The sequence below is a fragment of the Danio rerio genome, chromosome 23 (assembly GCF_049306965.1).
Source record: "Danio rerio strain Tuebingen ecotype United States chromosome 23, GRCz12tu, whole genome shotgun sequence".
NCBI lineage: Eukaryota > Metazoa > Chordata > Actinopteri > Cypriniformes > Danionidae > Danio > Danio rerio.
The window spans coordinates 28,332,042-28,357,938 of record NC_133198.1 but is presented as its reverse complement, the minus strand read 5'-3'; the positions used below and the strand labels follow the sequence as shown (position 1 = coordinate 28,357,938).

Here is a 25,897-nt window from a genome sequence, read left to right as displayed (position 1 = left end):
TTAATGAGTGATGTTTTAGTTTTCATATCTGGAAGAAGAGTTAATTTGCTTGTTTTCTGTTAACAATCAAGTCAGATGACTCTGAGGTTTTTTTTTGTGACCATCAGGTCTGTGCATCCAGTACCTGATAGTTCATGATGGCTCTGAGGCACATGATGCACACATGTACATCGTCCTTTTGACTAACCAATCTGGAGTTCTTGATGGTTTTGCTGTTAGAAGTTGAGCCATAGCTGAAACAGAAAGACAAAGTCAGCAGTTCACCAGAGTTGTGTTTGATTTGACAGAACACTCACGCACCAGCCATTACTCAGACACGCTATATAAAGATGTACTTTCATTCGCGTGTGTTATCAACCCTCAGGAAATGTGGCTTTGTCTCTGTGGGCAAAATAATGCACGCATGCGACTCCTTGTTTCAGTGTAAAGCACTAACATTCCTGTCATTGCATGAACAGACATTTACTGAATAACAATAACAACTGGAACAATAGTTGATACTTTTAACAAATAGGCTCAAACTGCTTGTAGAGACACAATAAAATTCTTATGTGGAGACTAGTTACATTTATTGGATAAACTATTATCTAACATAAAAATAAATATATAGGGTGAGTGGTTAGTTTAAAACATGTTCCTATTAAAATGCTGATTTTGACATGTACTTTTTTAGAGGTCTGGATATTTTCATGTTTTCCCTGAGCAAAAACATGCCTAAATATTTGTTACTTTTGCTTTTTTTTTTTTTGAGTTACAGTTAGATATCAGGAACAAAATTGTTTTACAAAAACTTTTTATTTTGTATGCAGCTATTTAATTAGTCAAAATCAGGATCAAACAAATATGGATTTGTATTGGGATAAATATTGGCTTGTAATCAGAGTATTTCCTTTAAAAAGAGCCTGTATTATATACCTTCAATAAAATATTGGGTTGTTTTAAACAAATGTTGGGTCAAATAAAGTTGGGTTTATCCATATTTAACACAACAGTAGGATTAAACAATCCAGCATTTTTAGAGCATGTGTAATATAAACTCATTATTGAGTACAAGCCAATATTTGGCCCAATACAGCTTCCTCCTGCAAGTGAATGTAGGTCATATCCTGTTTTATTGAGCGCTGTAGGGTTTTATTTTAATAATGTTATTTCAGTTTGTATGTTTTGCTAATTTTGAATGTTAATTGATCGTTTATTGCTACAAAAATAACACATGAACCATCCCTATAACCCTTTAACTAACCCACCAAGAAAAAAAAAATGTTTGGATTGCATTTCTTAACTCCTAATGTTGCTAGTTAACACACTCAATGCATTTTTCTTTCAACATATACCAAATTTTCTAAAATATTAGCCTTTACCAAATGGTTGATATGTCGGTTTATAGTTAAAGTACCGGGCTTAATACATAAACAATGAAAAATCTGAAAATATTAAGTGTAAGACCAATTTAAATAAAATAAAATTCGAAATAAAAAAAATTTTAATTACTAAATCGCATTTTTTTAAAGTATGTCATAAAATATTTCAGATTCTAATTGAACATGTTTTATTGTTGTTGTTTTTGTTTTTTTTACAAATAAACCAAAATCAAGTGTAGTAGTGCAACAGGATGTTTGTTTGATTTTTTTTTTTTTTTTTTTGTTAACTAACAATGCTGTGTATGCAATCCATTATTTAAAAGTCATTCTATAACAGTCATTATTTAAAACTGTTAAAACATGGTCAACCATTTGGTAGAGGGGCAGTCAAAGGGTTAAAGAGTTAGTAACAGCTAGAAAAACAGATCTTTTTGATTGCAACAATATGAAAAATGTAAATGAAAGAAAACATTACTATTATTATTTAATGCTCTTTTTTTATACCCCTTTCTTGGAAAGTGTTTGTTTTTGAAATTTCAACGATGTCTAAACAGTGCATTTCATATTTCTATTCAGTCATATGCGATTAGCCTGAACAAAACCAAAGCAAGTTTTCACACAAGCAAACATAATTTGAAAGCGATGCTGAGCGCAGCAAGCACAAGCAGGCCAAACACACACAGTACATACCGGAGGACGGACTGCCGCGCAGAGCGAACCAGCGTATTGCAGCCGTTCTGGTGCAGATCCTCAATGGACCTGCTCCAGGACTTAGCCTTGTCCAGCGAAAAGTCCTCGCCATTCTCCAGCCCTTCAAAATCCAACCTGAGTCGCGAACACAAGGGTCCGCACATGAGGAGAGCAGGGGTAAGGGTGGGAGGGTTAGCAACAGGTCCAGGGTTGCGCAGACAGCAGCACATGACCGTCCAAGCACATTTCAGCAAGGCATAACAAAGCACAAACCAAAATGCAGCAGGCCTACATTATGGCATTCAGCGTATTATTAAAAATTAAACAATATTGGATTCATCACAGCCTGTATTGTCTTATTATAAGGTGTCCTACAGATGGTGCAGTGTGTTGTGGATGACTGTGGCTAAATGTTTTTAGAGTTTTACTCACATGACGGCACACTGGGCGAATGACAGATACTCCACCAGGATGTCCAGACCTCTGTTCTCATCATTGAGGAACTCGCGAACCCACCTGCCACATTAAAAAGACAGAGGTCAACATCCCACTGAAAACAAACACACCCTATATTCACTACTGTTCAGAAGCAAGGGATTAGTAAGAAGTTTAATACAGTTAAAGGACTCTTAACTGATCAAAAGTTAGAATAATAACGTTTATAATATTACAAATAATTATATTTTAAATAAATGATGTCTATTCACAGAAGAATCTCAAACTAGAAAATATGAATGTTATTTTCAACATTGATAACGATACAAAAAACTCCAAAATCAGAAAATTATTAGAATGACTGCTGAATAATCATGAGCTTGAAGGATGGGGCAATAGATGCTGAGATTTATGATTTGACATCATATGATATGAGTAGGGTTGGCATGAGTAGGCATCGAGATCATTCGCCCCATTCCCATCACAGCAGCAACAAGCTCGCGAAAAATACACCGCCCTGTTTCCACTAATACATCTTAGTTTTAAAATGCCATGTTAGAATGAAAACGATCCACGTCCACACTGGCGTTTCATCTAGCATTTCTGAAAAGCCCTCCTTCCACATTATACCGCTGAAAACGCACATCACGTGACCACACACAAACAAACACACACTCTGTCATGCACTGCAGCGTTGTACGTGCATATCTGAGCTCTAGCAGTCACGGGTGCTTTGAGCACAAAACCTCAGAGAGCAGTGCACGTCAGACAGTTTATCAATGATGTACCGCTGAATTGTGTCTTACTATAGTTGTTAAACTTGATATTTAATTTGTCTTGTCTCTATCTTCGGTCTTTAATCTATCAGGTAGTGTGTCACAGTGCCACTACACTGCTTCAATCTTTTGCTTTCCCGCTTGTACTTAGTCATTTTAGCGAAAACCTCAGACACTCTTGGTTGGTTCCTGTTGGTTGTGCACCTTTTTACCAACCAAGTTTGTCAACGCCATTATGATGACACAGATCAATCTGCCTATTCATGCTAGAGTCCTGCGGAAAAAGTGATTGACAGGTGGTAATTTGTGTGTGACTTAGCTTTACTTTTTATGATTTGTTTATGGTTAAAACAAAGACCATGCGGGCCAGGTTGAAACGGTAGACTACAAATAATTCGTTTAAAATAAATAAATGTACAAAAAAATCATAAAACTATACAATTAAAATGGTATTTGACAAAAAAGTTTTTTTTGTTAGTTTTTTTTAAATACATATATTATATTAGTATATAGACATAAATATTTAGATTATTTGTATATATATTAGTTTCAATTAAATGTTAATATTTTTATAGGGGTTTGATAACATTTTCCATACTATTTGCGACATATCTACTTCTTAGGTGTGACGTCATACGAAGTGGTTTCCAGGTATCCAAATCAAACTGTATGGGGAGGTTCATCAAATGGTAATAATAAAGGTTTACAAAGCGATGTAATGCCTTTGAAAATCACGATCGCAATATATATGTCCATGCCTAATATCCGATGACCACAAAGTGATAAAGTTTTTTTACTGTAAATTGTTAAAATATTAGTGTCGGTGATGCAACAATCCAGAGACTGTTGTGTGCACCATGATTTTATATAAAATTGACTTTAATGTGTGATATGACTAAAAAGTGGTCATAAACAGATATTTTCTCAATTCAAATGAGTAGTGGCTTGGACCTGGAAACCATATTTCATTATGACTTAACAAGCAGATTAACTTCATAAAAACCATACCAAATGTTCTTCTTTTGTTATAAGATGGAACAAAACAATCCATCACAACTAATAATAAAGTTTAGTTTGTAACAACACATGGTCATGATCCAACCAAATGCTGATGAATAAAATCCAATCCTGCCCCTTTTATGCTCGATACCTTGTTGCATTAAATACACCAAGGTTGCTTCATGTTGACTTTAAAATCCTTTAAAAGCCTTTTTTTAAACCTTGAGGCTTCTTTGACTTGGCAGGCCTGAGATGGAAAATCCAGAATAGAGGCTAGTTTTAGATTTCCTTCATTTAGCTCCAGATTTCTGGGGGGGGGGGGGGGGAACTCAAAACGAAAGGAATTCCCAGCACACAAAGTACAGGAACGTGGAGATCAGAGCTGGAAAGAAGAGGTTAAATGTCTGACAGAGCGAGTGTTTAGATGGCCTCCCCTGTGCAAACATTCACTCAAGCATTCTTCTTCTCTGCCCCTTCTTTCTCATTTTACTTCTCAAACACAAACTCTAATGAATCTTTCTCTGTTGGTAAAAGGCACATATTATGCCCTTTTCATAAAATGTCAAATAAATCTCTGCTTTCCCTAAAATGTTTTAGCTAAAAAAAATGCTTCACAGGTCATTTATTAAAGCAGAGATGCCCAGCTAGGGAAGGCGGGCCAAAGTTGGCCCTTGGTATTTTGGCCCGCCATGCAGTCGTAGAAGAGAGGTAGCTTTTTTTTGGTAGTTTGTTTTATTGTTGAGCTACAAAACAGCAAACTGAAATTAAATCTTTCAACTAAATGTTGTAAATGGATCAGATTAAAAAAAAACACTGTCACTGATGGATAGAAGACAATTGAAGACATCAGCAGAGGCAGGTGCAGCTTTACTAGAGTTTTCAGCATGGATCTCCCTTGGGTTAAAACAAGAATTATGTTTTTATTATAATACGTTAATTATAAAATGTAAAAAAAAAATCTAAATTGAAATTTAAAAATCTATTGCATTATTTGATATGATTAAATCTATTCATTAATCAAATGAAATTAAGAAATTACCCATGGCAACTTTAATGTAATAAACACTAAAAAATATTTTGCTGCTTGTTACTTATGCAAAATCAGTTTAACTTAATTGTTTAATTGTTTGATGTTTAAATGTGCTAACTTTATCGATTTGGTTTGGTACAACTTGAATTGGCTGTCCCAAAACAAGTTACTGGATCAATCCTAAAGTCTGTGTGAAATCAAAATTTGGTCATTCACTGAAAATATAACAAGTAGGTATCACTGCAGCCAAGAGACCTCCAGTGGGAGTTATTTAAACCGCAAGTAGGCTGGCTTTAGGGTTGGTGTAGGTGGACATTAATGAAAAAACAACCCAGGCTCAATCCGATTACATGCCCCTATATACGTTTTTAGAGAGCGCCCAATATACCCCAGGAGCTACGTTTTTTTGCAGTTTTTGCAAATCCACCAGAGGCCGCCTTTCGCGATCCCTTCACCCTCCCCTTCACTAAACCCAACTAATAGTATTTTTAAAAGCACAGATTGACCCGCCCACCCCCTTACTTAAACCGAACTGCAGTGTTTTGAAAAGCAATTCAGAAAAAGAGAAGCCCTAGTCTGATATTTACTGATTTTACTACACTCTCACCCTGCTATTTACTTGTTTATTTTATTTTTTCGCTTCTTTTTTTGTCTTTCCTCTTTCTGTAACCGTTCTTTGCCTTTGCCCTGCCGTCGCAGTCAACTCTGTTCTGCATCTCAAGTTCACAGACGTACTTGTCGAGCTACCGGACAAACTGGTGACAGCGGAAAAGCCGTCCACATGCAGGTACGTCATACAGTCCCATAGCTTTCATTTTAAAGATGAAATGCAGCATACATAGCTCTGGCTACATAATTTGTGATCTCCAGAAATGTACTGTATATAGGGCTGCGTTTTTAGAATAAGCCTGTGTTTTCAAAAGGCCAATAAATAGGAAGGTGTAAGGTTGGAGGTGTGGCTAACTGGGAGTGTACAACTTTTTGACTTTGAATTTCAGCTGTTTTATTTGTTTTCTAGTCCAATTTACATGTGGTTTATTTATCTAAATAATGATCTATTTTATACGTCTCTATTGAAGAAATAAAATTGTCCTTTTTTAACGTATTTTATCTCATGGCTTTTCCACAACAAAGCATCAAATGATTTCTCAATTAACATCAAATATGGTGAACAAAGGAATTCAAACTAGAGGATAAATTGCTAATACAGACTCCATGTCACGTATAAGACATTCAATAAATGAAAACTCCGGGAGGTTTGTAAAACCAGCTTGGAGCTCAAGTCCCACCTACTTGGAGCTGGCTTGATGCTCCTTTTATACCCTTCTTCAAAAAAAATGACTATTCGCTTCCACGTTTGGATGTCAGTCGTGATATCAAAGCGGCCATTGATGTCAGTTTAATGACTTCGGCCACAATATTCTTATCTATGCCCCTTTTACAGTTGGTTTGCTACAAGAGAATGATACACAAAAAAACAGCTCCGGCCCAACTCAATAGTCCACTTCATTTATAAGTACATCAACATACTGAAATAAAAGTCTCAGCAACTTCTGGTTCATGTAGACTTTCATAATATGTCTCCTTTAAATGGTCGTGGGCAAATCAGTGGAGAAAGCTACCAGACTCCTAAAGTTGCATGAGAAATACAGACCAAAAAAAAAGTGAGCAAGAGCTAAAAAGGTGGTGCACTCACTCCATCATCAGCTTCCTGTCTGCACCTCCCCCTCCTGCCCCCCTTCAGACTCTTTTCCTGTCCGGCCAGATGCTATTTCAGATTGTCTTGGCAAAGCAAGGAGCAGCACATCGGAAAGAGGCCAGGCATCGGACACATGCAATAAACAGCACTCTGTTCAGTTTCATCCAGCCCCGAAAAAAGTCTTGCCTATTCTTTTCCTTTTGTTTTAATGAGAAACACATTACCTCCAGCTCATATTAATGCTGGAGATCAGTCTATTGGTGATTTATGGCTCTCAATGAAGACAAAGGAAGTCATTCAAAATTAACTTTTAACACAGCGTTTTCTGAGATTTTATCAGCATTTTTAGGAATCTATTGTTTGCTAATCTAATTCAGGTAATTGACTACTTTTATATAATTGTTAAAAATTGTGTAAAATGTAAAGACCTTATAAATATTAAAAAGCTAAAAATGCTAATGTATATTTTTATTAAATAAATGTTATTATTTATAACAATGTTAACTAATAATGCATATAACTGTAATTAACTTGAAACTTGTATTATTTGTACTATATTAAATTATTACAAAATAAAAACTCATTTAATTCTTTATTTTAACTGTATAATTTAAACTGTAAAATTGTTGTAATAAAATATTGTTTAATCATTCATTTTCTTTTCCGCTTACCTTTAATAATCTGGGGTCGCCACAGCTGAATGAACTGCCAACTTATGCCGAGTTCAGACTGCATGATTTTCAAAGTAGTCATGTCACAGATGTTTTCACACTGCATGACTATCTGGGCTAGCGTTTCGTTACTGCTTTGTTTACACTGCAAGATGGATCGGCGACAGGGACATTCACATTGCATGACTTTACTATAGGAAGAATCGCAGACAACTTCGTCCAAACTACATCTCACAGCCAAAAACACGTAGTATATCTTTTGTTATTAACTACATAATGAGAAAGAAGCCTTTAATGGGGTAGAACATGTACATGTTTGCTCACCTGGGTTTAAAGGGAATTAGCCATTTCTCCTCAACGTTGATAATAAACTAATTTCTTTCTGTATGAAACGTCAAAAAGACACGGTTGCTCCTGAGTCCTGTCAAACCCCCACTAGTTTTTCCTCCTTTTCGTGGGTCCAAATAAACCGGAAAAGAGCGCTTTTAACTTCTCCCCAAGCCTCCCGCTGGCCTGCAGCAGGTATACACACACGCACACACAAGTGAAAGCTGCTCTCTCATTGGCTGTAGGCGATCGCTGATGTTATTTTCAGTCAAAACTCAATTCACACGGCATGATTTGAATCGCCGACAGCTCCAGATATTTAGCATGCCAAATATCTCACAGGCATCGGCGACTCATCAGCGATTCTCTCAGATCGCGTCTTTGAAAGTTCATACTGTGTGATTGTCACTCACGTGCACGAGCAGCGATTTGCCTGTGATTTCAGGCATTTGTCGGCGATTTCTCAAAACCTGTCAGCAAGCCAAAATCAGGGCTAAAATCACGCAGTCTGAACTAGGCATTATCCAGCCTATGTTTTACAGATGCCCTGTCAGCTGCAACCCATCACTGGGAAACATCCATACACACTCATTTACACACATACACTACGGACAATTTAGCTTACCCAATTGACCTATACCACATAGACTGTTAGGGAAACTGGAGCACCCAGAGGAAACCATGTAAACTCCACACAGAAATGCCAACTGCGATGTCCATTTTATTTTTTAGTGCCTGCATGGTGGCACAGTGACTACCACGTTCACCTCACAGCAAGAAGGTCGCTAGTTCAAGCTTTTTTTTGCTGTTTTTTTGTGGAGTTTGCATGTTTTCCCAGTGTTGTCGTGAGTTTCCTTCGGGTGCCCCGGTTTCCCCCACAAATTCCTAAACATGTGTGGTACAGGTGAATTGCGTAGGCTAAATTGTTTGTAGTGTATGTGTGTGAATGAGTGTGTATAGATGTTTCCCTGTGATGGAAATGAACCACCAACTTATCCAGCACATGTTTTACGCAGCTAATGCCCTTCCAGCTGCAACCCATCTCTGGGAAACATCCATACGCACTCATACACACTTATACAGTACGTACAGTTTAGCCTATCCAATTCACCTGTAACACATGTTTTTGGGCTGTGGGGGAAACCGGAGCACCTAGAGGAAACCCTTGCAAATACAGGGAGAACATGCAAACTCCACACAGAAACGCCAACCTACCCAGCCGAGGCTTAAACCAGCGACCTTCTTGCTGTGAGGCAACAGCACTGCCTACTGTGCCACTGCGTCACCCCATATTATAACTTATATAACAAATTTGTAAATATACAATTGTTATAAAATTTAAAAATACTTTAAATTATAAGACGGTTTGTTGTTTCAAATGTATAATTTAAAATATAAAAACACATTTTGAAATTTAAAAAGAAACTATTCTGTTCCATTAAATAATATTAATGAAATAAATATTCCTACTAATTAATATATAAAAGTGTAAATAAGTAATTAAAGCCACAGTTTGCTGACACAAAACAATGATCCCAAATAGTTTAACCCTAATAAACCAGTATTTTAAACCAATATCTGTTAAACTAAAAAGATAAATTCAAACTAATGATATACCTAAGGATGCAACCTGATTTATAACAACTAACAAGAGAATAATCTGAACATTTAACCACAAAAAAAAAAAACAACAACACTAAATCAATTTCTTTTATGTGGTGACTTCAATCACTACTTTGAACTGTTGATTTTATTCTATTATTATAGCCTTTATTTTACCAGGAAAAGAAATCGGTTAAAAATGCGGTAAAGTTAGTAATTACTTTGTGTGTATGTTTTCATCCTACTGGTACGGATGTACTGCACCACACATACTGTATGCACATCACAAAGCATGCATTTGTCTAACGCAGTTGTGTGTAAATGCTTTCACAGTTCCACAGCACATTGTTTTCTGTATTCATACACATTAGTTTGTGTCTGTGTGCCCTTACAAAATACAAACAGTGAACAGATTTCTAGTGTTTCATTGTGCTGCAGCCTCATGTGACAGTGTTTTGTCTGCGCTCATCAACGTGAGTTATAAAGCTGTGTTTGCATATGAGTGTACGTGTCCTTTCACACACTACATTGTTGGATGCTTCAGGCTTCCTGGCTCTCCAACACACACACAACTCCAGCTTCCTGCTTGCTAAAGGGTGGTGTGTGAGGGCCGAGATGAATAAAAACCATCTGGAGGTCTATAGACAGCACTATGTAAGCATAGGGAAGCTGGCAGAACAGGCCAACAGCAGGCAAAGACTGCATCTAGCTTTCTACAACAGGAAGAACAAAGAAAGAGTGATTCCTTGCAGGGGAAAGGCAAACAATAACACAGCTTCCCTGGCCAGACCACTAGCAGTGCTATTGTTCCCTGCACTGTATACAACTTTTTTAGCATGTGAGTACCCATGCGGTATTAATGTAAAAAAAGGGGGAAAAAAGGGTTAATAATATTTTAATTACATGCTTAAAAATGTATTTGAATTTGCATGCATTTTAAATGTAAAAAAAATTAAATAATATTTTAAATATATACAAAATATATATGAGGCTCCAATTAAATATATTTTTCAAATTGAATGTCATCCTTCATATTACAAGCTATATTTAAACATGTATTTCAGGGTAAAAAAAAATCAATAAATTGCCAAACTATATATAATATAGTTTATTTATAATATAGTATATATATAGTGTATATAATAAATATATATATATATATATATTTTTTTTTGTGTCAATAAATAAATATATATATATATATATATATATATATATATATATATATATATATATATATATATATATAAATATATATATACTTTATTAGGTTATTAGGTACACCTGCTACAATAGCTACAACTGCTCGTTACCGCAAGTTTCTAATTAGCCAATCACATGGCAGCAACGCAATGCATTTAGGCATGCAGACATGGTCAAGACGATGGCATGGTTGTTGGTGCCAGACAGGCTGGTCTGTGTATTTTAGAAACTGCTGATCTACTAGGATATCATGCACAACCATCTCTAGAGTTTACAGTGAATGGTCTGAAAAAGAGAAAATATCCAGTGATCGGCAGTTCTGTGGGTACAAATGCCTTGTTGACGCCAGAGGTCAGAGGAGAATGGCCAGAATAGTTTAAGCTGAGAGATAGACAAAAGTAACTTAAATAATCACTTGTTACAATCGAGGTGTGCAGAAGAGCATCTTGTTGTACAATGAACCTTGAGACAGATGGGCTGCAGCAGCAGAGGACCACACCGGCTGCCACTCCTGTCCACTAAAAACAGAAAACTAAGGCTACATTTCACACAGGCTCACCAAAATTGGACAATAGAAGACACTAGAAGATTGGATAAGATTGGAGAAGATTGGATGGTCCAATCCGGTACTAGTAATGTGTACCTAATAAAGTGGCCTGTGAATGTACATATATATGTGTGTGTGTGTGTGTGTGTGTATGTGTGCGTGTGTGTGTGTGTGTGTGTGTGTGTGTGTGTGTGTGTGTGTGTATAAATACTGTATATACACACAAAAAGTAAAATATTTATTTTTATATGTTTAGAGGAACTGCACTTTAAAATAGTTATATCTTAACTATATAACAGAATATAAAACAGACCTTTGGTACAACTCTGCAAATTATGTACAGCTAAACATAACTGTGATTTTTGTCACAGCTTTTATCTATTTGTTTATTCATTATTACTTAGTCAAGATTCAAGGGTTATTTATTTATTATTTTTATTTCATTTATATAAAAATGTAGAGTAAGTTTCATGCTTTAGATGTTTTATACATCAAATAAACATTTTCTTTAAATGTCCCACATCATAAAAATATCGGTACATTCACACTTTTCAGTTAATTACATGTATGAATTATGTGACCCGTTAACAAGGTGCCATTATGCAATTCATAACTGTATATAACAGAATAAATAAACGGAAAACTCTTGTGAATCATAAAATACGGAAATGATTGATTTATGTTTTTTTTTACAGTACAATAATACAGTATATTTTGTAGGAAAAAATAATTACAATTTAAAATGATGAAGATTTTGACGACGGTTGTATACAAATAAGATGTCATGAAAACTGCGTTAGAGTACAGTAATATTAAACAGTCAATGATATTGCTATGGAAGGAATTATAGTATAATTATATAATTATATGTAGTTTACAGTATGCTGAAAGTCATTTGTTAATTGTAATAAGTTGCCTTTTTTGTAAAGCACTTCATTGTTGACACTTTAACCAGACAATACTCCCATAATCTACGCAAAGCATCATGGGATGTAGAAAAAGTGTGTATACCAGAGCCTTATAAACTCCCTACTGCAGGATTATGGGATGGTGTTTGCTGGGAGGGGTTTTTATAGAGATCAACTCAAGAAACAAAGATGCAGAAGAGGGATTAAACAAGAGGAGACAGGAATTAGTCACCCTATGTGATTGGTCCTCAGTGAAATCTCCAGCTCCCGCAAGACTTTGGTGGATTCTTGAACCCTCCTGCGGAATTTCTGCACACAGAGACAAGATGATGATGATGATTATGGCCATGTTCAGAAGAAAATGGCAAGCTCAGCAGAATACAGTTCATTTACACAATATAATGAAGTAGGGTAGAAGTAGTTTATTTTTCTTATTTTAGGTCTCAAAAAAATATTGATATAGGAAAATGATATTGTGATAATGAGTTTATTTTTCCACATTATGTTAATATTAAAATTTCTTAAAATTATTAAAACATTAAATCTGGGTGTCACATTAGGCAGCCATTTAACTTTTGAAAATCATATATCCCATGTCACAAAAACTGCCTTTTTTTTCATCTGAGAAATATCCCCAAGTTATGAAGTATGCTATCCATCTCAGATGCAGAAAAGCTAGTCCATACTTTTATGACTTCTAGGCTGGATTACTGTAATGCTCTGTTCGCTGGTTGCCCAGCATCCTCTATTAACAAACTTCAGCTTGTAAAAATGCAGCTGCGAGAGTTCTTACCAGGTCTAGAAATCATGATCATATCACCCCAATTTTATCCACCTTACACTGGCTGCATGTTAAGTTTCATATTGATTTTAAAATATTACTTCTTACATTTAAAGCTTTAAATAATCTAGCTCCTGTTTATCTAACCAACCTCGCTACAGTCCAACCCACTCTTAAAGATCTCAAAACTCAGGGCTTCTGGTAGTACCCATAGCAAATCCAAGGAAAGGAGGTCGAGCCTTCTCATTTATGGCTTCTAAACTCTGGAATAGCCTTTCTGATAATGTCCGAGGCTCAGACACACTCTCACAGTACAAAACTAGATTAATGACCTATCTTGTTAGTAAAGCATACACTCAATGCATCACATAGCAGTATATGATACATAATGTGCTCCACGCATCTCTTTTATATGCACTATGGACAGCAGGTATGCTAATTATTCTCTTTATTCTCTATTTCCACCTGGGGGTACTCATCCCGAGGACCTCAGAGATTATGCAGTGCCACTGATGCGATCCAAGACCTGTGAAGAGATGATACCAAGGTTTCCACAATCCCGGACCAGGCCGTATCCTGAGCAGCTGCTAGTGGTCATGGAGGAGTAGAGAGCATGCGTCTGATTCCAGTGAGACTCCAGGGACAAACGAATCTTCGCTGATGTCCAGCGTTCTCCAGCTTCCGGCGACTAGATTGCAGCTCTGCACAAGACGTTTGGCCATAGGAAAAATGGTCTGCCCAACAGAGACTGGTTTCTCTCGAGTTTTTTTATCCTTCACTGTCAACAATTTGGTGAAGTTGTTTCCTTGTCATTGTCGCCACTGGCTTGCATGGTTCAGGACTTGTAGAGCTGCGCATTGTTGGATTGTTCCTAATTGTTTGGACGGACACTGTTTCAATTCACAATAATCTTCTATGTGAAGCGGCTTTGACACAATCTACATCGTAAAAGCGCTATAGAAATAAAGATGAATTCAATTTGGTCCCCACAATTTAAGAAATGCAACACACATACACACTTGTAGAGTTTCCTTTATGGGGACCTCCTGAAAACACAAGCTGCATCCCAAATGGCACACTATGCACTAAAGTTTTTTTACTAAGTTGGAAATTCAAACCGTTGTCTAACGACAATTGGCGGTTGACAAATTAATAAAATAAATGACCAAAGTACCAAATAATACCTGCCATCAGTTTAACCGCATTCCCCATCGGGAGATGGCATGATCACTCTCGTAGGAGAATACTGTTTTCACAATCCAAAATAAATAAAGTCATCCAACATGAGTGCCCAATAGCTTCACCCCTTCTCACCGCTAGGTGAGCAAAGCAGCGGCTGTTGAGTGTGAGAAATGTCCATCATTCAACACCTATTTTTAACAATTGAATAGGTGCATCATCAGAGTAATTAAAGTGCACTTATTATTTTTAGAGTTTTCAGTGTGTACGCACTACTTACACTATTTATACTACAAAATGGTGTAGAATAGTGCATAAGTATGTGATTTGGGATGCACCTACAGTGATTTTTCTACTGCACAGACTGTATATTCAAACAAACAATCTGCATTTCCTTTTTTTCTTTTTCAAAATACTTTATTCTTTGATTTTTGAGCCATTTTCCTCAAGATTTACTGGTATTACTGTAAATTTACAGTTCCCACAATTTAAGGTATACAAGACACATACATAAATGATTCATAAACAAGCATGAGTTATTATTATTTTTCATCCATTTCTTTGGTCTTTGGAAGTAAGTAAAGCTTTAAAAAGATGATCACGTTTCCACAAATGTCCACATATTAAACATTTTGAAACAGCTTCATGTAGAACGTATGTGTCAACTATAGTAAGTCATGATGAAACCCATTTGGATAATAAACATTGCTTTCATACATTCAGGAGTATGATACTGACCTTGCGTGTGACTTTGGGGTCTAAATATCCCCGTAGTTTCTGGATGTATGTATGGGGAGGGTTCTTTACTTGGAAACGCTCCTAACACACAGAAGACAGGGAGACAGGGGTGTTATATACAAACAGAAAACATCAAACACCTTCAACAAAAAGATGAATGTTCTGTTTTATTCAGCGAATACACATATTCTTAATCATCTCGTGTTGTTTGTTTAAAAAAGCTCTTACATTAATCTTAAAGTGTTTTACTGTTGTAAACTATGAACTCCCTTTTTCAGCAGCAAAGATGTGCCAAAGATGCACTAGACAATCATAAATAGTAGTTTCTCAAAACATGCATGAAATGTAGTGCTTGAAGTCATCCTTGTGCATTTTCTCTGCTTGACCCTGTATTTAGCAGGATGTGTCAGTTTACTGAAAAAGACAGCTCTTTCTAAAAATGAAAATGTCTTCTCTTCCTCACCCTCATTCCAAACCAGACTTTCCATGCAATTACAATGAGGACTGGAAAGCTTCAGATCCCATTTATTATAACTGCATGCATAGTGTAAAAGAACGGCCAGGACAGTGCTCAAAATGTATAATTTTAGGATTACTATAGGGTTTTGAAACAACATGAGGTTGAATAGCCAATGACTTTTCAGTTTTTGTTAAAACTTTCCAATGAGACACTAAAAAATACTGAGTCCCACACAATTACTTCATGTTGTCCCAACGCTAATATATTACAGTTTTACTCAGTCACTCTGGAATATTTCTCAGATCAGAAATGAAACTTTGCAAAAGCCAGTCTTGCTTAAAATCTTTAGTTTCCCTTCTCTCAAAAGTAAATTTCTGTGTCAATGAATGTTTCAGTGACATCAGAAAGGCAAGTCCTGCTGTCATTGTGTACAGATAAGACAGTGAAATTATGCAGTCATGTTGTCAATATAACAGTGCACTCTGGAGGGTTGTTGCATGTAAAAACTTATGCCATAAACAAGACATAAAATGTTGTGAGGGTGAGACAATTCAACAGAGACTAAAATAATACATTTTGATCAACATGACAAAAGCAACTGATAATGAAGGAAACATCAGGGAATTGCGCATAATCATTTGCATGGATGTACAAAAGCATTTGCAACTTCTTCAAAGGACTGAGAAACTGCGTTTTTGATGTGCACAAGTGACACAATGATCTGAAGATTAAACAGGTAGCTTTGAAATTCAGTTCTGATCTGAGAAATGAACCAGAGCGACTGAGAAAACCTGTAAGTTAGCCTTATTGTTTTTGCAAATTTAAGTGGATTAAACATAAAACAATTTAAGAGATTTTGTGATTTGCAAGGCTTGTGCATCCGTGAGGTTCCTCAGGGCAAATCTAATGTTTCAAGAAGTACAGTACAGGGGTCAGCATAAATGAGTAGACCTTCTTTTGAAAATTAATTCTTTTATCTATTTCGAAGTGAATATAGCCTTACACGCAGGCTTTTATTTATTATTATTTAATTATATATATAAACAAAGTTTACCTATTCTATCATTTGATCCACACACAGTTAGCAGGCTTACATTCATTGCGTATGTATAATTTAAATAAAAACGTAAATCAGCAGTATTCTTAGACATTTGTCATTAAAATAAGGTCATAGTTCACTGCCAAGCTTCTTGCTGCTGTGCACCTGATGCTTAGCAAAGAAAGCCATTTCCGAGCAACACCTGGTTTACATGATTGTTTCAGAGCTATTGTAGGCCTAAATAATAGCCTACTCTGTATAAAATAATAATTTATTATTTTTATTATTATTATTATTATTATTATTAGGCATATTATTTTTATTATTATTATTATTATTATTATTAACACATTGGACCCTGCATGGGGCTATAATAAATGGTACCATTTGTTTCTATTGGATTTTCTCCTATTTTAATTTAATATATGCCTTTAGCCTATTGTAAATATTTATTTGATAATTAATATTTTTTTATTGCAACGTCAAAGTAGGCCTGTCTTATTATTATTATTTTTTGTTATTATTTTGTTGTTGTTGTTGTTATTGTAGCAGGGACACAGCCACGGGTGTGCTGGTGTGCTGGTGCCACCTAAAGTGGCATCTTGCACCTGAAAATAGATGCCTTCGCGCTCAAGCGCGCGCAAAAAACTTGCACAGGCAAAAGTAATGATGAATGTGTTGGAGGAAAAAAAACATTCTAATTATTTGTTAATAAAATAGTGCAACATTATTCTCAGTCAGTGTAGGCTGAAAAAATTAAGATCGCCAGCATTTCAAGGGTGGTTTTATTTTCAGTTCATTGCTGTGACGCGCTATATTTCACTAAGGCTGCATGAGACTGAAAGCGCATCTTGCTTATTTTCTCTATTTCACAAAAGCATTGTTTGTTAATATATTGTTGTTAATATATATATATATATATATATATATATATATATATATATATATATATATATATATATATATATATATATATATACATATATTAATGTTGTAAATTGGGATAAGGTATGGAGATCATTTTATGAACACTGGTTGGCTATGTACTTGCAAAAATTAGAATTTGGATAAATTTTTAACAAAGTTACACAGCTTTAAATATTTTTAAAATCATGTCAACAACACCAATGTTCTTCAGGACTGCACTAGAACGGAAGGATGTGGCATGAAAGTGAGTCATGATAGTGGTGTAGTACCTGGTCACAGATGAGGTCCCACTTCTTCTCATTATCATACTGGCGGAGGAGTCGTGCTTTATCCGGGGGCAGGTTCATAGAGTTCTGCAAAACACAGCATTTGTGCATCAGAAAAAACACAGGAAGCCATGAACTCCTCCAAGCATCCATGGCAACGACCTTGTAGAGTTGTCTCTATGCTTCTCTTCCTCTGGGTCACAGCGGTTTCTTGTCTGACACGAGAAACCCTGCAAACTCACGTCCTGGGCTGACACCTTACATCCTGTTCAAAGCCATATTTCTCTTCAGAGCCTGAGTTAAACATTATGACAGTCTTTTACTATCTTTAACACTCCTTTTTACAAAAACATTGCTTTCAAAAGTTACACAGCAAGCCAAATTACATAATGCATCACTCTTGTTCTAAGCACAGAGTGTAGGATTATCATTTGATATACTTTCATGTAACTTTTGTAGCTGCATGAAAAAAAAATTATATATAAAATAATATATAATAAAAATAAAGGGTCCTTCAAAATAATGTGCTAATGATCTACTAATATTCTAATGATTACTAGTTGACATGTAGTTACAAAGTTACTTACAGTTAGTAGAATGTCTAAAGTGGGACATTGTCTAAAGTTGTTACATTGACAAATGTGACAATTAACCCTTATCTGGCTTTATGAAATGTACTTAAAAATGGTTAAAATCTGTCTTTTATTGTAGCTAATGTTACATTTTCCCACTCGTGAACATGGTGTTAAACAAAACATATTGTGATTGGTTGCTTTAGATGTCAGTCAGACAGCCTCTTTGATGGCAGTCCTGGGTAATAAAGGATGAAAAAGAGTCCAAACCTTCTGCTGTCAGTCTGAAGGTCTGGCTATGTGCAACTAAGCAGACCAATACTAGAGCTTTTCTTGACAAGCAAATATAAAAAAGATACTTTAACAGGATACTTAAATCCACAATTATGACATATTCTGTTGAAATTCTTGATTCTGATTGGCTGAAAGGTGTCCAAAAGTCATTTAATGCACAGGTAGTTCCAGACAAATTTGATCACAATTCAAAATAAATGCACTTCCCTCAAACATTATACAATATTTGTACACATATTAACTCAGTGACAGACAGTTGCCAGAGCCTTCATTCATCTTGATATGCTCAGGAACCTATAGATGTGTGCTTTACCAAGGAGTCGATGGAAATCAACAAACTTTGAAATATGTCTAAAAATGTTTGCGAAGAGGTAGCTAATACATATTGCTATGAGCTATTAGATATGCCCAGGTCGTTTACATGCACAAAGTCAGGGCCTACTCACACTATGCTATCCAAACCATGCCCAGTCCCGTTTCCCATTTGAGAGTGCTCTGAATCAGGCTCAGGCATGGTTTACTTGGCTGGCCCTGGCCCAGTTGAAAGAGGTGTGCCAGAGTGCGGTTCACTTGGGCTTTTGGTGCAGTACACTTGTGTGTGAGTGCAAAACGCGCCTGAGCCCGAAACCGAAAGTGAGGCGTGACTTTTAAGGGACTGTTTCATTATGGATTAATTAATCATTCTTATTGTTCAATGAATGCAAACTGTCGTAGATTATTAAAGAAACAAGTCCCTCACTGCACCACAGCTGCACATTTAGCAAACCTCCTAATTCCTGCAGCACGAGGACTTTATGATTGTTTATGAGCGTCAAAAGTGGCTGATCTGTTCTGAGAAATATTTGACTGTGTTTCACTGCATCTTAAACGTTGAAAACGATATAACTAGAGAAATCTTCACTGTGCTGAGCTAAAGTTCTTACAGAACAGCGCATCATCAATGACGTAAGCATGCCCAGGCCCGAATGTAATGTGAGTGCGGGCTGTTGAGGGAGACGGCTGTGTTTTGGCCCGGTTCAAGGCAACTGCACATAGTGTGAGTACGCCCTCGATTTCTTTTTTGTGCTCTCTCTGACTCTGCGAAAATAGGGAGATCTAACATGCCATAACTAATGTAATTTGGTCAAATATTGTGCTACCAAGACCACTAGGCTCAAGTATTAGTTGTATCTTGTCTAAACCTTGTCAGAGGACCACAATATATCCATCGTAATTAACGGTTTGTCGTGTCTTAAATTACTTCAAATGCACTTCACGTTTAATGGTGGTTTACTTCCACCTAATCCCATATTAAAAAATATCACGGCCATTTATAGCTTTTTTTTAACCATACTATTACAAATAACTTAAATTAATCTGTTGTGGTAATACTATTATGTGCAATACAACAAAGCTTACTGTAGTAAAACTACAGTATACATTACCGTATATTTATTAACTATATTTAATTCTAAAATATGATGTAGCATTTATAGACAAAGAGATATATTGTAGATATGGTTAAAAAAATTGTATTTAAAATACATTGTTGGAGTATTTGTTTGTGGAATGCAATACGTTGACTGTCGTACAAAGTTTGGGGTCGGTAAAACATTCTAATATTTCTAAATTATGTTTCTTATACTCACCAAGGCAGCATTTATTTGACAAAAAATATAGTATAAACAGCAATATTGTGACATTAAATAATAATTACATTCCTTTTTAGTCAATTCAATGGACCCTTGTTGAATTATTTTTTAAAACATAGTCCAAACTTTCAAACATTCTTGCACATTTGAGAGTTACTCACTCATGATTCCCATTTAAATAATAATAATAATAATAATAATAATAATAATAATAATAATAATAATAATAAGGCACTGCGTTTGAATCAGCTTGAGCCAAGGAATCAGAGGAAAAAATCATTTTGATTGTAGCCCATTTGGTATAAAAGCTATAAAGATAAACATAAGTGAAATTATTCCCTTAGTTAGGGAGTCTAAAATTATTGTGGATGAAGATCAGACTGTTCTTTATCAGTGTGCCAAAGTTTGCGCAATTGCCGTAAATGCTTCATAGGGCTCATAAGAATAAGATGACGGAATAATACAGTTTTTATTGTTTGCTTTGACCTGGTTAAAGAACTAGGTTCCACTTCATTTTCATTATCACTATCCCAGCAGAGCAAAAGACAGATCTTGCAAATGTGTAAACCCTTTCTCATTGGGTTGACACATTTTCCCCACCATTTTTCAAAACAGTTAACACGGATGTCATTCAAGCAGTCCAAACTCCATTGCTTTAGCTATGGTGACCAAACAGAAACCATCTATTCCTAACCATTAGAAACTACCAAGATCGGTGTGAATTCACTGAAGCACCGGTTTGACACTCCACACAAATCTTCAATTAGCAATCAGTCTGCAAACGGTAGAAGGTCTGTGTTGTTCTGTGGTAGGATGGATGGAGTAGGTCAATAGTGGCTATGTCCTATACTCCCAATAGAATTGACTATATATTGGTTTACATGTGTTTTCTCTAATATTTACAGTATTTTATTACTTTTGTCTGTTTTTTTTAACAGTATTTCAGTTTTCAGTCACAGTTTGAAAAACTTCATGAATTCAAAATAAATTTAATCCCAGCATTTCTTATGCTGGATTCAATTATTTGCAAAAAAAAAAAAAGCAGATTTGACAGCCCAAATAGAAAAACAACAAATGGCATTGGCAATAGGCTACAATGGCAAGCAATGGTGCACTGATTCATACTGAGTTCAGTATTTTGTTGTCCATTGTGTAATCATTACAGTTTTTCTCGATTGCTTGGATGCAGTTGTCAACTGAAACTCCACATTTTCAAAACAGTTAACACACAGGCCTAAACAGCGGCACTCATGGTCAAAATGACTCATTTTGCTTGCAAAAGGCACATATCGTGTCAAAACATTTAACATATGCAACAAAAGCTAGTTTTACCTTCAAACTACACAACTTGCAAACAAGTATATGAGCTCTTTCAATTAATCATTACACAATAGACAACAAAATACAAAATACAGAACTCAAAATGCACCACCATTGCTTGCCATTGTAGCTTATAGCCAATGGCATTTGTTGTTTCTATCTGTCAAATTCGCCTTTTTGCAAAGAATTGGATCAAGAATAAGATGTGCTTTGATTGAATATATATTGAATTCATGACATTTTTCAAACTGGCTGAAAACTGAAATACTGTATATAAAAAAAACAGACAAAAGTAATAAAATACTGTAAATATTAGAGAAAACACATGTAAACTAATATACAGTCAAATCTATTGGGAGTATAGGACATAGCCATATTGACCTCCTCCATCAATGCTGGCACAGAACAACACAGACCTTCCATCGTTTATATAAGGTTTGCAGAATGATGGCTAATTGAAGATTTGTGTGAAGGAGTGTCAAACCGGTGCTTCAGTGATTTCATACTGATGTTGGTAGTTTTTAATAGTTAGGAATAGATGGATTCTGTTTGGTTACCAAAACTAAAACAATGGAGTTTTTACTGCTTGAATGGCATCTGTGTTAACTGTTTGGAAAAATGGTAGGGAAAATGTGTCAACCCAATGAGAAAGGGTTTACACATTTGCAAGACCGGTCCTCTGCTCTGCTGGGATAGTGATAATGAAAATGAAGAGGAACCTAGTTTCTTTAACCAGGTCAAAGCAAACTAGAAAAACTGTAATTGAAAGAGCTCTTATACTTGTTTTCAAGTTGTGTTGTTTAACACAAGGTAAAGCTAGCTTTTGTTGCATATTTTAAATGTTTTGGCACGTTATGTGCGTTTTACAAGCAAAATGTGTAATTTTGAGCATGAGTGCCACTGTTTAGGCCTGTGTGTTAACTCTTTTGAAAATGTGGAATTTCAGTTGACAGCTGCATCAAAGCAATCAAGAAAAACTGTAATAATAAAAACCGGAATGGATGCAATAGGTGCCTATGGACCTTCAGTGCTTGCCCCTTAATAATACAACAACAAAAATAATAATGATAATAGTAATAATAATAATAATGCTACTGTTTGAATGACAAATAAATCATTCCTTCACCCACTTCTCACAGAGTGCTGCATTGTAACAAGTCTACTCTCCAATATCAGCTCATGTTTGCACTACAAACAGATCTGAATGTGAATCTCTTTAATGGTGGAACCCACACTGAGTCGACAACTGTCTCCGATCAAACACTCATTCTCCCTTTATTAACCTGAGACTCTGAGCTATGATTACAGATAGTAGGCTCCGAGCCAGACTGTCACAGCATGTTATAGAGCTCTCAGTGGGTTTTCCCTTTGAAGATGGCAGAGGTGTTTGTTCTGAAGATGCCATTCACACCCATATCAACACCCACCCATGACCATCACCCCCGCGAGGGATTCAGCCAACAGCTTCACAAACTATTGCCAGGGTAGCATATCATCTGAAATTACATGACCACCCTATTATAAACAAAACGGTTTTTCCAGTGGTATTGACTCCATGATTTGTGGAAAGTGAATATTGTGTGTGTTGAAAGAATGAGTTTTATTTTGTTTCCACTGTGAAGTGATTACACCTTTTCCACAAGCCCGTATGAATCATATTCTGTGATATGTCTGGGAAAGACTGGTGGTGAACGTAGTCTTATAGCAGTGTTTCAGAATGTTTTCCATCATAGTTCATTCAGACCATGTTTCCACCGTGTATTCACATGCACTTTCAGCCATTTTGCTGTTTTCTATCAGATATTAAAATGCATCTCTTTTGGCTAATTGTGCTCAGATTTTGTTAAAACTGTTATTTTGTCACATTATACATCACTTTTGTTTATGTTTTGATCTAAGAACAAGCTGAAAAGCATGTGAGGACAAATGTGGGTGCAGATGCCAACAATTTTGTTCATAATCCATGTGTTTTGGTAAACAAAGCAAAGTCTGAATACCTTGTTTTTGTGTACTTTATCTTAAAATATCTGAAAATCTGCATTTGGTGGAGAGTCTTTTGAGAGAACTTCTTGGTTTGAAAAGTGGACAAGATCAAAACATATCAGACCCTGGATTTGTCACAATGATTCAAGATAGTTTATTTTATTTTTTTATTCATCATATCAAGCAAATTCTTTGTTCAAAAATCAGCTAAACAAAATTTATTTTTGCTTTAAAATCTTAGAATTCTGAACAAGACTAAAAAATGCACAATCTGTGTAAAATCTATTCAAAATTTGCAATGTTGATTTTGCCAGTGCACATTGTTATCCTTTAGAACAGGGGTGGCCAATTTTTTTTTTTCAATCAAGAGGCCACATTAGACTCTGGTTGGATTTAGAGGGCCAGTCCAATACAGTTAAGTTGGTTAAAGAAAAAAAAAACATTCTGGGAAACTATTAATAAAAATAAAAATAAAAAAACACTAAAGTTTAAAAAAGTTTTTTTTTTTTTTTTTTTACACAACACATACTTTTTGTACTTTTTGACCAGCCTCACAATATCAACTTTATATAAATGCCATGGGGTTGTTTGTTTGATTGCTTTACTGAACAAATGCACTGAAGTCTGGTTGAATGTGTGGTGGATAGGCTATGTAATGTAATGATCATCACTGAGCGAGGATCTGTATCTGGATTTGTTAAATCGTAAATCTGAGGTAATTAGTCTACCTTTATTATCGTGTAATTCCACATAAAGTGTGAAGCTACCTGGTAGGTTCCTGTCACATGACTCGTGGCTCGCTTGTGAAATGTTTTTCAACTCGGGGCGCCTGGAAAACGTGAGCGTGACATAACGCATGTGCATCCCTTCCTATTTGCACGCTGAATTCCGCACGTCTCCATTCGAAATAACGAAGCTGTGCACACAAAAGGCACTATATGTGAAAGTCCCCTTTTGATGACTTGCAATATCAGACCTGTGCATTGCAAGGCCCTTTTTGCAGCTGAATTTAAATTAAATAAATACTTTACACGGGTCATAAAATGCACAGGTCTGCTTTAGGTAAACAATAAATCTAATAATTACAAAAAAAAAATTGTTTAGGTAATCTGCAGTCAAAGATAGACCATTGCGTCTGCGTTTGGAGTGGTTGTCCAAGTCTGTTGACTTCAACCACAATATTCAAAGCCACAGCCCATTACCATTAGTTTGATAAAAGCGAATGATGCGCAAAAAAAGCCCCTTACTCAATATTCTGTTTCAGTTGGAAGTACATTAACATACTAAAATAAAAGTCTTAGCAACTTCCAGTATACACATACTTTAAGTCACACAACTTGCTTAAACACATTCCAATGAACTAAATCTAAATGCAAGATTTTAAAGCTTCAAAAAGCAGTTTTAAAACATCTCTCTTTATGTAGAATGCTTTTTATGCAGTTTTGAGTCATATGGTTAAAAATGTGGGAAGCCATCAGTGAAAATCTGTCAGTGAGTTAAAACTTGTCTTTAAAATAAATGAACATTTTATAAAAGTGAGTCATTAATCATGTGTTTCTCAGACAGTTCAGCTTCCAGCATTTAATACAACAGCAGACAGACTCAACTGACCATGTAGTAAATTTGTTTTGTTTGAAACCACATTCGACTGGAAGACAACCAAATTATAACGACTAGGGTTTGTAATGTCTGAAAAGCTTACACCATTTAAGCAGAAATGACAATGTGTAAAAGAGGCCCTGGAGAATGTAATTTGGCTCTGTCTGGGAAGATTTCAAGCATCACAGTCCCCGCCCACAATTCCCCTTTCCAATGTTTTCTTTTTTCCCCCAGTTGTGACCTACGTTGTGCATTCCAGATGTCCACAGTTCCAGAAGGAATGTGTCCTGTTTATAACAGTAATGAATTTAGCTATAAATTATCCCACTTCATCTTTTCTATCACCCAGTTTTTCCTCCATTCCCTGCTCTTCGAACAGAGTGTATGGATTTTGGGTTGGAGTTTTATCCAGCTTATAGGATAAAAGTTTTCTCTTTTTCTCTCCAACTCAAATGTCAAAGATGGAATGGGCGACTCCTACACTTGTTAGCATGCATGGCATATAATACATGACGTAAACGGCAGCTCTCTCTGATGAGCTCATTGCTTCCCAACATTTCACACACAAACATCATCCTTTGTTTTTGAGGAACATGGACAGAAAGTCTACAAAAATATCAACCTCCTTGCTGAGTCAATATGAAAGAATCCAGTGTCAGAGGAAATATGGACTATGCTGCATTTTAATGTCCACAGCAAAAGAGATTTTATTGTGTATTCAAAAATGTACTATCAATTTTCAGTTTTAGAAGGCTTGAGGTGAAAATATCACCAAAATTAACAAAATTACAAATTTAATATAATTCCCTGCATTTTTTAATAGAATTAAATATTGTCACCTTGGAATTATAAGGTTCTAT

The 25,897-nt window shown here is 35.7% G+C and overlaps 1 protein-coding gene across 10 annotated transcripts in view; it reads right to left on the bottom strand.

Moving 5' to 3' along the window:
* Window positions 1–25,897, bottom strand: part of fmnl3 (formin-like 3) — a 94,134-nt gene that overhangs the window by 34,591 nt on the left and 33,646 nt on the right. For 4 of the 10 annotated variants that reach the window (XR_012398286.1, XM_009296931.5, XM_073938244.1 and 1 more), the window contains exons 2-6: window positions 17,642–17,725; window positions 14,947–15,027; window positions 12,481–12,557; window positions 2,484–2,567; window positions 125–233 (exon numbers count right to left, since the gene is read on the bottom strand). Coding sequence is in view for 9 of the 10 variants with exons in the window: in XM_009296931.5 (XP_009295206.1) it covers window positions 125–233; window positions 2,484–2,567; window positions 12,481–12,557; window positions 14,947–15,027; window positions 17,642–17,725 (435 nt within the window). In the remaining variant the exon portion in view is untranslated. Of the gene's footprint in view, window positions 1–124; window positions 234–2,051; window positions 2,187–2,483; window positions 2,568–6,987; window positions 7,208–12,480; window positions 12,558–14,946; window positions 15,028–17,641; window positions 17,726–25,897 lie in introns of those variants that run through there. The other 6 variants (NM_001346154.1, XM_009296930.5, XM_005162217.6 and 3 more) reach the window with 4 other exon arrangements.